General features: G+C 38.3%; 1 protein-coding gene across 2 annotated transcripts in view; it reads left to right on the top strand.

Annotated features, from left to right (window-relative positions):
- The window catches only part of LOC122794531 (cilia- and flagella-associated protein 251-like), a 325579-nt gene that overhangs the window by 89673 nt on the left and 220859 nt on the right, over nucleotides 1–15047 (top strand). For both annotated transcript variants that reach the window (XM_044063015.1, XM_044063007.1), the window contains exon 2: nucleotides 14504–14550. In XM_044063015.1, coding sequence (XP_043918950.1) covers nucleotides 14504–14550 — 47 coding nt within the window. The remainder of the gene's footprint in view (nucleotides 1–14503; nucleotides 14551–15047) is intronic.

Here is a 15047-nt window from a genome sequence, read left to right as displayed (position 1 = left end):
AACTAGATACCCTACTGGATCTAGTTGAAATATGTATCTGTCTGTAACTTTAAATCTATAAGTGTCTGCAATTTATACCTACAAGTGTCATTAACTAGATACCTTAAAGGATCTAGGTGAAATATGTACCCAAGTTTGTCTGTATGTCCTGTTTAATTGTCTCTTTGGAGCTTTTCTCCCTGGGCCTCCACTGAAAATGGACATATATCCAGCTGGACTATCCCGGTTAACAAATGTAAAATAAATAAATAAAAAATGCTTCCCTATCCAATATTGTGTACCTTCTTACCTCAGCGGTGTGCATGACTGACACTTAGGAGAGACAAACTATATTATAATGAAAAAGATATCCAAGGTCTAAAAATGCCTCTCTCTTTTTCTCAGCTAAGTAATCATTTTGATTACCTTGTATTGCATTCTGGAAATATCCTTTCATTCATTCTCTGATATCCACTTTTTTCTGTTCATGTCTAAGAAGAGCTAAAGCCTATTCCAGCAACTAAGTTGCACAGGATGGCGAACCAGTTCTAGACAGAATGTTGGCCCGTCATTGGCTTCATACTAAAAGCTTCCATCTTTGATTGAGAAGCCCTTTGCCATTATTAAATGAAAGTAAAACACTTAACTTCATTAGGAAATTTTATTTTACTTTTATTAAATTCTTTACACAAAGGAGTATAATTTCAGTAAGCAGGATGTATTAGGGCTAATTATACATGGTGAGTGATCCTTCAACTCAAACTAGGCAAAGGAAGTCGCATATTTATGAGTTTCCATTGGTTGCTATTTTTCCAGCTCACTGAATGCAGTTCTTTCTGGGTATACAAAGACTGAGGATGAACCACTGAGGTTAGGTCTCTAACCCCAAGGTTGTGTGACTTCAACTTTGTTACATATTAAGTCAAGGGATGTGAGAGGACTACATAGGGGCTTGCCTTATATAAACAATGATTCATTTCATTAAACTTGCAAATATTTTTGGCGATTGATGTTAGTTAACTCAATTACCATTATGGCACTGAGAAAAAAACAGCTGTTGATTAATGGCTGTTGTTTATTGTTATACATTCTAGAGTAATATGTTAATATCTATTGTATTATAGACAGACTGAATGTAAGTCTGACTATACCATTTGTTCTAGGTTAGAAAAGTAAAACTATTAAAGCTGAGTTTATTATCAACTGGTCAGGTTTGCAAAATATGCTGATATGCTTTATCCTTTTTTGCCAGGAAAGTTAGTCTGAAGGTATTAATGTAAGCCATTTTTTCTTTGGTGATTGTAGGCTAAAAAACACAGGGGCCTTTTTAAGCCTAGTCATGCATCCCAAATCTGTGACAAGTTCTGGTACCCTTGATAGGTGTAAGCAGGGGTTTGGGAGATGAAACATTTACAAGCAGGGTCCTGGGAGATGAACCACTTTACAGGTTGGCTGTGTCCATTAGAGAGATAGGTGTCAAGCCAGGGATGAATTTCCTGTTCCCCATCCAATTGTACAAGTTACACTTGAATTGGGTTAGGGAGGAACTTTGCTTCACATGAATGGGGAGCAGTTCCAGAGATGGGGTAGTCTCTGGGATACATACCTGTCTCTCCAGCAAGTCTTATTTATATCATAGACAAGGTCTAAGCATTTAGAATAGGTATTTCTGGTGCTGTTTGTTTTGTGGATATGCAAGAGGTCCATCAGAATGGGGTCTGACATGCCCTGTATGCCAGGTATAGATCTCCCCTCAACAGCCTTTTGGAGAAAGAATACAGGGATAGGGCCTTGAGGTGGTCTGTATAGGATGTGTTACTTACACCTTGTATTCTTTTTGTGAGGAATCTTTGTGGACATTCCAACTGTTGGACATACCTGGATAGGTACATACCAGAAGGGCATTGTATTCAATGATAGGTCTGATGAATGCCAGATACAGTGGAACAATGACTTCCTTGGACCTAGATGCCATGTCTTTGTTTACAAGTTGCACAAAGACTGTTTGGAAGCTACAGTTAAATATCAGTTGCAGACATCCTGATAGGTTATATATCATGGGATATTTGTCATGGGATATTTGTCTGGGCTCATCAATGCAGTGGTCTTGGCCTTAGAGAGAACATTAATGCTCTGTTTCCTAGTTATAGCAGGGGGAGTTATACTTGATGGTATTTCCTGAGAGAAGGTTGAAGGGGATCGAGGGATAAAGTTGGAGCTGAATTTGTCATTCAGTACATTTGCTATATCTTCTGGCTCAGTATAGGTGGCTCCACTTACAATGAGCTCTGCACACAACTGTGTATTGCCTTTGAGATTGTGGGCAGAGCTAAAAAATCCCTTGTGGCTCTCCTTGGCCTGGGAGGCTAAATTTACCTCAAAGTTGGCCTTAGTAGACTTTACTTGTCCTCTGAGTTGTTTGTTTAGTTTTCTGAGAGTGCTTTTATCCTGCTGGGTGCTGCATCTCTTAATTTTTGCCATGATTTTCTTCCTTCCGTTATTCAGTCTATTGATGTTGTGATTCCACCAGGGTACCTTGTTTTTTGAGTTAGTTTTGTACTTCTTCCTGCTTGGTACAGCTGCATCTTTGCAGCTATTAACAGGCTTGTATATGGTTTTCTCAGGATTTATGGGGGCTTGAAATTTTGCCAGGTTACCATGTAATAGCAGGAAGTTAGCCTTACAGTAGTTCATGAATATTCCAGGGTTAGGTGGGGTTCCAGGTTTTATTTTTTACTTCAAAGGAGACCATTTTGTGGTCTGACCATGCCAGAGAAGGCATTGCACTAGGGGATGCGGAGCACTCTCCCATATTAGTAAAGACCAAATTCAGTATGGCTGCACCCCTGGTTGATGTATTGACAATCTAGTCCAGGGAGTTTGTGTTTACAAAATCCAGGAATCTCTGTGCCTGTATGTTTGGTGTTGTATATGATTCCCAGTTAATAGTGGGGTAATTAAAGTCACTCATGAATATGACATTCGGCTGAATGGTGAATGTTTCCAGTAAGTTCAAATACATTGGTTTCCTGGGATTTAAAGGCTGATCTGTAGCTTGTAAGGAAGTGGCATTGGATTTTGCCTGTGGTGATTTGAACATGGGGAAACTCAAGTGCATTGCCCTGTTTGACCAGCCTTGAGGTATATTTATTTTTGAAATAGATTGAGAAAACTCCACCTTTAGTCCCTGTCTGTGTAGTAGCTGGTCTAAATGTGTAGATGGCATTATAACCTTCCACTGCCAGTGTGATATCCATGGCTTTTAACCATGTCTTAGTGACTGCACAGATATCAGCATTCTCTAAGGTGAAGAGAGCTTCTAGGGAGTGGAGTTTTTTGTTTAGACTCCTAGCACTGAAAAGCAACACTTTTACATTTTCTTGGCTTTGATTTGCTATGGCATAAGTACTTTCAGTTTGGCATTGCCTAAAAAGGCATTATGGGGGAGGACAATGTTTTACCTAATGTTTTAGCTAGAGGGGAGAGCTGCAGACCATCCCTGGCAAGACAGCGTGATCTGTTGGCCAACTACTTCCATGCTGACAAATATTGGACCCCCTTAGAATGAAACCAGAAACTGAGTAATTTATTAAAGTAAGTCATCTTTTGTTCGTATTGTGGCAACGTCCTTAAAGAAGGTAAAATGCTGCTGAATGCTAGGCTCATACTAGCCTGGGTCACATATTCCAAGAGCTCCATAATGTCTCTTCTCATATAGTCTAGAGAGATTATGTCTGAGGTAATTTCTATCTACATGGTCATACTGGTACTTGTGGTCCAATGACCTGACTGCATGCATAATGTGGTATATCCTGGCCCCTGATAAGCGCATGACTCTGACTTTCTCCTTACTCAGCCTGATAGAGGGACATCAGTGTATCTCACAATGTAGTCTCCAATGACTAGAATGTTGGATTATGTGGTGGATTGCCTTATGGGCTTGGAAGTAAAGGCTCCATGAGATGTGGCTGTATGTGTTGATCTAGGTGCTGTTTTGACAGAGTACATTTGGGGCTGCAGAGAGTGTCTGTTATGTATACTTTGTCTACAAGGTCTTTGGGGTTAAGGAAGGATACATTTAAGTGCCTCAGCATATGTAGGTCTATGTGTCTGCTTTGAACTGTGTGTGATGAGTGCAGTGTGTGTACTACTGACAACATTATTGGCATCAGCAGTGCTTTTATGTGAGAGCTTTGTCACCAGTGATATTGTGTAAATACATCTTTCGCACACCATATAGGTTTGGCTGAGCATTAACTGGTTGTCAGTAAGCATGAGGTAATTTCTACGTTGCCTCAGTATTCCCATCTCCACCAAGCTGGTAACAGATAGTGGGAAAGTTCATATTGATGGCACCTGACCCTTTTTTATTGATTACACTGCTGGAGTGAGAATATAAAATAATGTCAGGAGTATCTGATTTGCAAATCTAGGAGTAGTGCTTGTCACTGAAAAGTAGTTGTTCCCTGTACAACTAGGTATTGGTGAAATTTCAATGTGGCTTTTACATGAAAAATGTCAACTCTAGGTGTCTGTATATATACAGGGCACTGCAAAACACTTGAGGGGAAGCTAATACATAAACTCTGATGATTTATGGATGAAGTGTTTAGGCAGATATTCTGAAGTTAGAAGCAAATCAAGCAGTACTTACTGAAAAGAAAGAATTAACTTGCCAAGAATTATGAAAAGAGAGCTGTCTGAATGGCTACTACCTGGCTACTACTAGTGCTGGTATCACCACAGCTTCACTCTGCTGGGATGCAATGCTACTTTGCTTCGTCTCTCAACAGAAGCAAAGTAGAATCACCAATCCCAAGATGAGAAGCAGGTCACAGCCTGTTTGGTGAGCCACAATCTTGTCTAACATGATGCAAGGATCTGTAACCTTTTCCTGGTAGATGCCTTGAATGGCAACCAGACCAATCAGGAAAATCAAACACAGACACTCACTTCCCAACCAGAAGAGTCAGGAATCTATGCACTCTGCTCCTTTGCTCACCAGGAGCAAAGTATAAGCACAAATTACAAACTGCCACCTATGAAGCAGTTATTAGGATTTCTGGTGATCAGCAGTCTCCAAGTAATAAAGTCCCTGTGATCCTTCCCTTACCAAGAGCAAAACAGAAGCACTAATTCCAAGATAACAACTAAGAGGCAGAATGTGGGCTCTCCAAAAACTGGTGGCCTTAGAGTAGATGTTTCAGATTTTAAAGGTAAGACAGGAAAATTTGGTTAATATCCTAAGAGCTGCAGTTTGATATGAAAGACGGGGTAACTTAAACTTTAGCTATCTATGTGGAGAGCCACTAATATTAAAAAGAGCAAGACAGATTGGAAGGGGGAGGGAACTTTGTATTTAATACAGAATACAGTGGGATGGTCAATATATTTAAATAGTTGAAAGGGAGTGATTTTACAAATATAATTTTGTACTTATTCACAATAGCCAATGAAAGAGGAGAGGACTGGAGATATGTGGTCAAATTAACATAAGGGACAGGCAACTAGAATGACAGTTGCATTTAACAGCACAACAGCACCAGGGTGTGAGGGTGGGAAAAACTTAATTTTTGTGTGACTCACAAGAGAGGCAGCTGTGGTCTTTTTCCTATTTTAAATATCCAAATAAAAGCAGAATACAAGTAAAATACAGTGTAATGAAAATAAATCACAGTATACAAACTTGAAGAAGACAATAAATAATACAGAATACAAGAAAGCAAACTCAAACTAACCTTTTCCTCACAGCAAGTTGTGGCAGAGTCTGAGTGAGTTTTTCCACTAAATTCATATTTTAATGAAGATGTCACGTTAAAATACACTCATAATATGCATATAAACTATTCCTTGTCAAAACACAACACACTTTAAATAAATTCCATTCTAATGTAAAATTGTGCCATTCTGAAGCAAGCTTGTTTGCTAAAGTCATATTCAGAATTATGAAAACGATCAAGAGTGCAAAAAATCTACTGAATTTTAGGTTCATAGCTTAGTACTAATCTAACTGCCCTTGCAAGCCATTTTAAGTCTAGCCAATTACCCCTTGTGAGACTCAAACCCTGCACCTTGTGTTTGTAAGGCAATCACCTTAGCCATTAAGCCAACCTTCTTTGAAATGAGTTTGTTACTCACATATTTAATAAAGCTGCCTACTTCCTTATTTTTTTAATCTGTATTATTTACTCTCATATGTGTGATTTAAGGAGTGGTTTGAGCACTGCCTTTATTCTCAATGTTTAATACAAGCACATTTGTCTTTTTTTAGATTATGGTGTGATTTTACAGTCTATTCAATATATTGTTTTGTTCATGATATCTTACAACTCAGTATTTTTTCTGACACAGTAACCTAGAGATTACAGCAAAGAAAACTACATAAGACCTAAATTTCAGACTGTGCAGGTAAACGGGTCTATTTAAAAAAAAGAAACCTAAGCTTCATGGACATAGCATGGCGTGCATGTGGGTTGTTAAGAACTAAACTATTTTTAGTATTTGGGAGCACTACTGTTTGCTGCTGGATTGTTTGTGAGGTAAACAGCTTAACCACTATGCCAACATTCCCAATGCTCAGAAAATTGAATCTAAAAGATTGCCAGAGTCTTGTCACTGTGGCCAAATCTAAAGTGCAGTGAAAAGTACAATTGTGTAAGTGAACTTATCATAACAGTAGATATTCAAATGATCACTGCTGCAGTAAGTTTAGCTATATGGGTATGTTACCATAGCTTAAACTGACTGGGAAGAAGAAGAATGAGGGTCTAGGAGCCCAGGGGATAATGGCCCTAATAAAGCCTGTTCTAGACCTAAAGAAAGAATTTAGTTTGTAATGCTTTGTAAAAGTATGTACAGAGGACTAAGTTACTGCTTCTAAAATACTTCTAGTATTCAACCCTTTCCAAAAAGCCACAGATGAAGCCAAGAGTCAGCCCTTAGACAGCCTAAAATAGTTTTGTTGGGGGGAATAACAAAAAGTTATAGCATATGGCAACTTTTTTACAATAGTCTGTTTTGACACAGGTTTTTCTTTTTTTTCTTTTTTTTTTCTTACCTTCACAAGAAAAGAACAACTGATCAGAAGTTCTGAATGATTCTGTTATGACATGATAGTACCTGAGTTATCTGTGGACATCTAAGTATGGAATATCTGTTCTCTCAATGTTTTAGGTTCTGGAGGAAAGATGGGGAGATGGATAGCTTGGATTAAAATAAAGTTAGATACCATATTAAGAACCTCAAGTCAGATGAGTTGGTTTAAACAGAGCAAGAATTAGCTTTTCTAACACAAAATTAAGATCCCAAGGAGGAGTCACCTGTTTCCTATGAGGCTTCTTATGCAGCATCCCTTTCAAAAACATTTTCATATGAGACTGCATTGAAATAGGATTCATGGGCAAACATGCTGAAAGGGCATTGACTTGAAAAGTAATACAAGCCATAGGACAGTAACTCACCCAAGTACAGTAGACTTAAAGAAACACTAGCCCCGAATGGGTGCGGTTATTTTGTTGGCATCAACTAGAAAACCTTTTCCATTTGCTAATATGTGATTTTCTAATAGCAGACTTTCTTGCCTCCATTAACACCTGCTGCAGTCCTCAGGAAAAAAGGTACCTAAAATGTATTAAGTATCTATCATCCAGGCAGTCAGTAGTAATAGTCTGGGGTCAGGATTTATAAACCCCCCCCCAGCTCTTGTGTGAGTAAGTCCAGTCTATGAGGAAGCTTGTGTCAGTTTCACTGGTCATTTCCAATAGAAGGGAGAGCAACTATTGCCTGTGACATTAAGAAGTCACAACAATTATTTTTGGGGAGTGCTTATAACTCTGATGGTATGCACAGTGCCTGAAGAGTGAGATTGTGAATAAAAGCTGAATCCCAGGCTACCATGGCTGGTCTGCATAGAGAGAAAGATCTGGTCCCCCCAGCTTGTTTATGTAACACATTAATGTAGTGTTGTCTGTAAACACTTGAAGAGATCCAGGATCATGGAGAATTTAAAGCATTTATAAGAGCTAACATCTCTCTTCTGTTTCTAGAGCAGGAAGGAAATCTGGGAGACCTAGAGTTTGTGAAATTTGGTGTCTACACCACAAAATCTCCATGTTCTGCTTCATGAAATTTCTTAAAACATTTTCCCTTACTGAAGAGGAGGGATATATGCTGAATGACAGGTAGGAAAATATGAGTCTGGTCTGGCAGGTGTGGAGGGATCCCTGAATGGGAGGGAGAGACTTCCATTGCTATCTGTAACCTTGATGGATTACTCTTAAATCCCAAAACTGGAATTTGAAATGTTCAGGGATGTTGATGTTGGAACTAAAGAGATTTCAGGTAGCATTGGATTTTCTCATGTGGAGCCTTGCAAGAGGTATCATGCGTATCACAGATGCCATGCAACTCAGCATCCCTAGTAATTCCCTTGCTGAGACAGTAGTCTGAGTGGAAATCTTGGGAATAGATCTAAATATAGATATATTTTCCTGTGGAAGAAAATAACTTTGAACTGAAGTTTCCAGGAGAAACCCCAGGAAATCAATCCTTTGAGAAGGGCTCAAATAAGACTTATATAAGTTTTATGGAATCCCAGCCTGTGTAGGAGATCCCTTAACTAGCTAAGATATTCCTGACACTTTGAAAAAACTACACCAAGATAAACAAGTCATCTAAATATGGAAATTGTGAATACCATGCAGTCTGCAATAGGCTATCACAGGAGCTTGCACTTTATAAACACACTTGGAGCAGTTGCTAGACCAAAGGTTAATGCATTATTTAAATATAATGTCATTGAAAACTCAAATGGGCAATAAGGGGTAAAAACTTGTGAAGAGGCAGCATTTTGAACTTGGGAACTTTCACCATTTTATTCAGAAAAACAAGCTCACGAGCTGCTCTCCAAAAATCTTCATTCATTTGGCACCCGAAACATACTGGAATAAAACATTTTCCTTCATGAGACGGGGGGAGATATGCTGAATGACAGAAGGGAAAAGAATAGCCTGGTCTGGCATGTGAGGAGGGATCCCCTCAATGGAGAGAGAGATTTCCACTGCAATCTGTAAACTCAGTGGACTACTGTCAGGACCCATCTGTCTGAAACAATCTGTAGCCAAAGAGAGAAATGGAACTTCAGACTTTCTGCCCAGGGTTAAATAACTGCCAGGGTGGGAGGGGATTGGGAATCTTTCAAATAGTCATTCAGACTTGCTTTACTGTCATTTGTTCTGTGGGCTCCTGCTTTTTTTTTTTTTTTTTGGACTCTCCCTGACATTGTTTTTTAAACACTGGTTTACCAGCACTGGAACTGCTTAATTTGCTTTTTAAAGAAAGTACTGGATGGAGCACTGAATCACTTGGCAACCTTAGAGAAGAAGGGCTGAAATCTCTGAAATATCCCTTGAAATGTCTTACCTTTCTCATCAAAAGTTTAACAACCTCTGCAGCAGAGGGTCAAAAAATTACTTCTCTATCCAAGCGAGAATTCAGAATCGAATTGCACCCAGTTAAACATCTTCACATACCTCACAACTGTCACTGATTTTGACACAAAGTTTAGCTCTGACCTTCTTAATCCTTCCTAAAACTGGTGACTTTTGGAGAAAAGGTACTGAATCACTCCCAAGAAATAAGAGTTATAGTCTTCTTTTACTTCAGAAACAGTACATTAAATCATGTTCTCTTATTCTGTTACCATATCAAGTAATAGTACTAATGTTTTAAAAAGTGTCCCTGGTTATTTCTGGATTTGTCCCTGATTCTGTTGAGGGGTATAAATGGGATGTTTTTCTGTAGACCAATAACAGTTCTTCATGTTAGTGAATTATTTTATATTTATTTAAGTAACCCCTTTCTGCTGAGAATGAATGTCTGAAAAAATAGACCTACATATATGAAGTCTGAAATGGCCATTTCTTGGAATATTCTTTTTTCTCTCCTAAGTATGGCAATCTTTGAGTTGGTATATATAAATTTGGGAGGTGTGGTGGGCTTGTTTCTCACATCAGAGGTACAGGGAAGCTTGCTCCATTGCAAGAAAAATAAGTTTAAAGGAGAACACCAAAGTTAAATATTTAATATTCTCCTGCATTTTTAGTGAGTTTTTGGCATAGTGCCAAAATTTCAATAGGGAACCAGTTTAGTGGCTGATGGCCATTCTGAAAAAGTGTGGGTAAAGGTTATCAGTTCTGGGTTACTGGTATATGTGTCTTGGAGTTTATTTAGTTTGTTTATTGGCAGAGGGTATTGAATGTTAGTTAAGTGCAAATGGGTGGCGTTTTAACTGAGCCTGACAGGTTGATAATGAGGTGGAAGAAATGGGGCTTTGTGATGGGTCAGATTTGTCATAGTGAGACAATTTGAAGTATTTCACTGATGAAGCTTCTACAGTGTGGGAGCGAAAACGTGATTCCTGAAATAAAGAGCGTTTTTATCTGTCCTGCTTGGTTCCAGAGTTCGTGTTTTTACGTGTTTGTAGGATTCCTGTATTTTTCATAAGTATTTCACTATGTTATACATAGGGAAACATTATGATACAATCTAGACTGGGGGCATATCTTTTTGCTGGTACCAGTGTTTATATTACTTTGTGTCAGAAATGCATTTGTGCTATTAGTTACGAAGTGCTGTTGGTTTCTGACATATATTAATGCGGTTGATTCTGTCTTGATCCTATCATTTCTGTGATTGTGTAGTTACAGTTCAACAAAGACACAATTATTATCTAGTTTCCATTTATTCTGGGGGTAACTGTGCATTATGCAGCTGTACAACCACATATTTTGGTTAACCATCTGCATGTTGGACTTACTTCATCTGGTAGCAAAGGGAAGGAGTTTGTTTTGTACATTTATTAAGTCATTCTGCTACAGAAATTGTTGAGGTTGACTGAAATAAAGTGTTTTAAAAAGTTTACATTTAGTAGTTAATAAAATTCAAGGTAGAGTAACACTTGAGGAACAGATGTATAAAGAAATGACACTCATCTGATATTAGGGTTTATAACACTGCCTTCTGCATTCCACTTCAGATTGAGTTAAGCTCGCCAAAAAGTATGACGTTATTCCTACAAGTGACTGAGGTAGGTTGAAGAAGCAATAAGGTTAGCTTATCAGGAGAAGAGGAACAGGGTTTATATGTTGATGTTGCATGCAACCTGGGGTGACTTATAGTTTAATTTCACAAACAAGGTCATGTGTGGTCACTTCTTGTTTCTTATCTATGAGAAATTCCTTTTAGTGATGTTTTGTGAGAAAAATCAATCATCCTCCAACCCTGTCTCTAGTTTTCTCTCATAAAAAGATGAAAACTGTTGCTTAAATAAGAAACCAGATTAAGATTTATCTTCAGCTAGGTTTCAGAATAGCATCTTTGCTTGAGCCATGATGAAGATTCAGGCTGTTTTTTTTTTGTTATTGAAGACACTGTCAGTGTTAAAGTGTGCAAGGCACAAGCTACATAAATGGATATGGGTGTAGATTTAACTTGCTGGAAAGTTTATTTGTTGAAGAGTTGCATATTGGAGAGTGGAGAGGGGCCTGGACTAGGGTGAACATGACTTGAAATGGAAATGTGGAGTTCAGCTTACAAATCGAAATGTTTGTGTTAGGAGTCAGCTCTACGTTATTATTCTGAGCCTACTAATTCTCCTCTAACCACTGTATATAATTGTTAGGAAGTGCTGTTGGTGTCCAAGATGTATTACTAACAGCTTTTTTTCTTTGATGTAGTGCTATTTTAGCATACCATCGAAAAAGACTGTAAGATTTTTCAGAGTTTTCAGGCTCTATCACTCATAGTCATAAGACTTTGATATCTCCTGTGGCCTTAGGAAAGAATCAGATTTGTCATTGCCTAATAATCTAATGACCTTTGGCCTAACATGACTTGCAAAAAATATTCATGGCAGATTTGTCAAACTATAACTTTCATGATTAATAAAGGCAAGCCTAATGCACCCCATATCCTTTCTCTCCTTCGCTTATTACAGATTGTCACTATATTGTTTTCTACTGTAGTTACTGTCTCTTAATCTACCTGCAAACCTATTCCACCTTTTAAATTTTTTATAAATTTCTCAGGAAGCTAAAGCAATTTCCTTGCTTTTTAAGCTAATCATTCAGTCTAGGAACACTACTTTTTCTGCCTTTGGAAAACTTCAATTGTTCTTTTGCACAGTGGTGTACTGAATCATCTTCTGACACTTTCGTATTGTTTGTGCTGCCATCTTAGCCTTAGTCACTATATTGGTGTATATGCTTCCAGTATCGCTGGTAATTCTGCTTCTGCTCGTTGTATCATATTGTCCATCTTCGCAGCTCACCTGCCTAAAGAAATGTTATAATTTTGTGTCTAAGTCTGCTTGTGGACATATATCAAGACCTCATCATTGACATCCTTTAAAGGCTAGGCATCAGCGAGACTTTCCTCAATATTTACATATGCTTCATTAAGGCTTGCTTGATTATATACTAATGCAACAAATGTCCAGCTATCACTCCATTAATTAAATACATGCAGCTTATATCCTGCAGCTTGTCTCTTGCTGACATGAAGCCTTTTTTTCAAATCACTTCACAGATGTCTTATTCTCTGTAGTTGAGTCTCTAAATCTTCAGCCAGGTTTCCGAAAAAGCTTGTCTGCCTGGGCCATGATGAGGATTCAGGCTGATATAGTTTTTTGGAGACACTGTCAAGGTAAAAGTGTGCAAGGCATAAGGTTCTCCTCAAAGTATTATTTCCAAAAGGCCTTTTGTGTACTTTTTTTCCTACTTGATCTAGTCACTGTAACCTGGAATTCACATGAAATCATGTTCCTCTTCCCCCATCATGATTTAAATCCTCATATTTGAAATGCCTATGCCCATTTATGGTTCTCTTTGTTTGTAATTAAGCCTGGTTGCATCATACTGTAACTTTATTCATGATTGTTGTGCATGCTTTTATATATGTGTTAAACAGTGTAATTGTGGACATTTTCTGCCTGGTCCTCCACTGAAATTAGGTTCATCCCTGTCAGAACTTCCTGGTTAAAAAATTCAAGAAAAGAAACAAATGCATAAACAAACTAAACAAGCAAACAAAGAAGGGTGCTGCACAATGGGTATATATGAGTGTGTGTGCTTGTGTGTGTGTTTGTTTGAGTGTGTGTGTGTGTGTCTCTGTGTGTGTGCGTGTATGTGTGTGTGTGTGCGTGTGTGTGTCTGTGTGTGTGTGCATGTGGGCATGTGTGTGTGTGTGTGGTAAGTGTGTGTGCGTGTGTGTGTGCGCGTGTGTGTGTGTGTGTGTGTGTGTGTGTGTGTGTGTGTGTGTGTGTGTGTGTGTGTGTGTGTGTGTGTGTGTGTGCACGCGTGTGTGTGTGTGTGTGTGTGTGCGTGTGTGTGTGTGTGTGTGTGTGCGTGTGTGCATCTGTGTGTGTGCATGTGGGCATGTGTGTGTGTGTGTGTGTGTGTGTGTGTGTGTGTGTGTGTGTGTGTGTGTGTGTGTGTGTGTGTGCACGTGCGTGTGTGTGTGTGTGTGTGCGTGTGGGCATGTGTGCATGTGTGTGCGCATGTGGGCATGTGTGTGTGTGTGGTAAGTGTGTGTGTGTGTGGTAAGTGTGCGTGTGTGTGTGTGTGTGCATGCGCGCATGTGTGTGCGTGCGTGTCTTATGTGTATGAAAATTGGAAGATGAACTGTTAGCAAGTAATCCACTGCCTGTGCTTCTAGACCCTTCCTTGAAAAGTCTGTGTCTACAAGCTTTTTGCAAAACAGCTTTAAAGTGCTTTTCCCACCATAGACTTGAAGGAGTTACAATAGGTATAAAGTATAAAGGTCAGCAAATAAGGGAAATAAGAGCAAGGAAAGCACCCTGAATTAAGAGAGACATGGCAGGAGAGTAAGGAGTAAAGGAAGCTAGCATCAAAAAGGGAAAAAGTACAGCAGAAAGCTATACAGAAAGAAAGAATATGCAGGAGAGAGAGAATGAATAAAGAAGAAAAAGGAAACAAAATAATAATTATGTCCGCGCTTAACACACAAACTCCTTAATCTTACATGCAAAGCTGTAAAGACTCAGAAACTCCTGTGCTTTTTTACTGTAGTTAGCAATATCAGAAGGATGCCTATGTATTATTTTGACCAGGGACTGCTACGTGCTCCGATTTCTAACAACATTTTAACTTAAAATGTTTAAATGTGCATCTTCATGTTAATGTGTTTTTCTATATATGAACTTGTTTATTTGTAAATATTAGCTATTTCAAATTAATTACATAGTATATTTCTCCTTTTACTGGTTCCTTTTCTTTTAATGTTTATTTCCATTGGCATGGCAATGGAATGGTATACTTAATAACTAAATGTCTTTTTGTCTGAGATAATAGCTGTGAACTATATTTTTCTCTCAAAGGGGTTTCTGATGCAGTCTGGATTTCTGACCAAAGAAATGTAATAATTGCAAGTGTGTTCCTAGTATGTACGTCTGCTGTGTCCAGGTATACTTAACATGGATTAATTATTTTTTTTGGTTGTTTTACAGTCAGACCCATGCCTCTGTCTAGTCAGATCTCACAAGAAGATGAGAAGGTAAGACATGACATCACTGATGATTATTCATTACAGCATAATTCCAGAAGAATGGAATTTGGGAATTTTAGTTATGATGCACAGATCGTAACTTTCATTGCAGGTTTCTATAAATCTCAGTTTTATTTTATGACAAAAAAGATAGAGCACTAAAAATGGGTGCATACTGCTGCAAACATATCAAGGCCTGGATTGATGCATATATTAATTTTGAATATGTTTGTTCTATAATTAATACATTTTAATTAAATCGCTAAAAAATTGAAATCAGTTAAAAGCAGCTCATATTCTAGTCCTGTAACCACTGTGAACAACTGACTTGTTTATACTTTTCGTAAATGGAAAAGAGTAGCCAGCATTAAGTATGAACAAAATTCCCTCCTGTTTGCTGAAGGGTGCAGCTCCAAACAAATTATTACTGTTATTACTATTGTCACAGACCTAACTGCTATGAAAATTTTCAGCAATGAATTGCAGTCCAGTGATGAAAGAACACT

Source organism: Protopterus annectens, chromosome 1.part0 (assembly GCF_019279795.1).
Source record: "Protopterus annectens isolate FY-2018-M chromosome 1.part0, PAN1.0, whole genome shotgun sequence".
Taxonomy (NCBI): Eukaryota; Metazoa; Chordata; order Ceratodontiformes; family Protopteridae; genus Protopterus; species Protopterus annectens.
The sequence above is the reverse complement of the archived record's forward strand: the minus strand, read 5'-3'. Positions and strand labels throughout refer to the sequence as shown.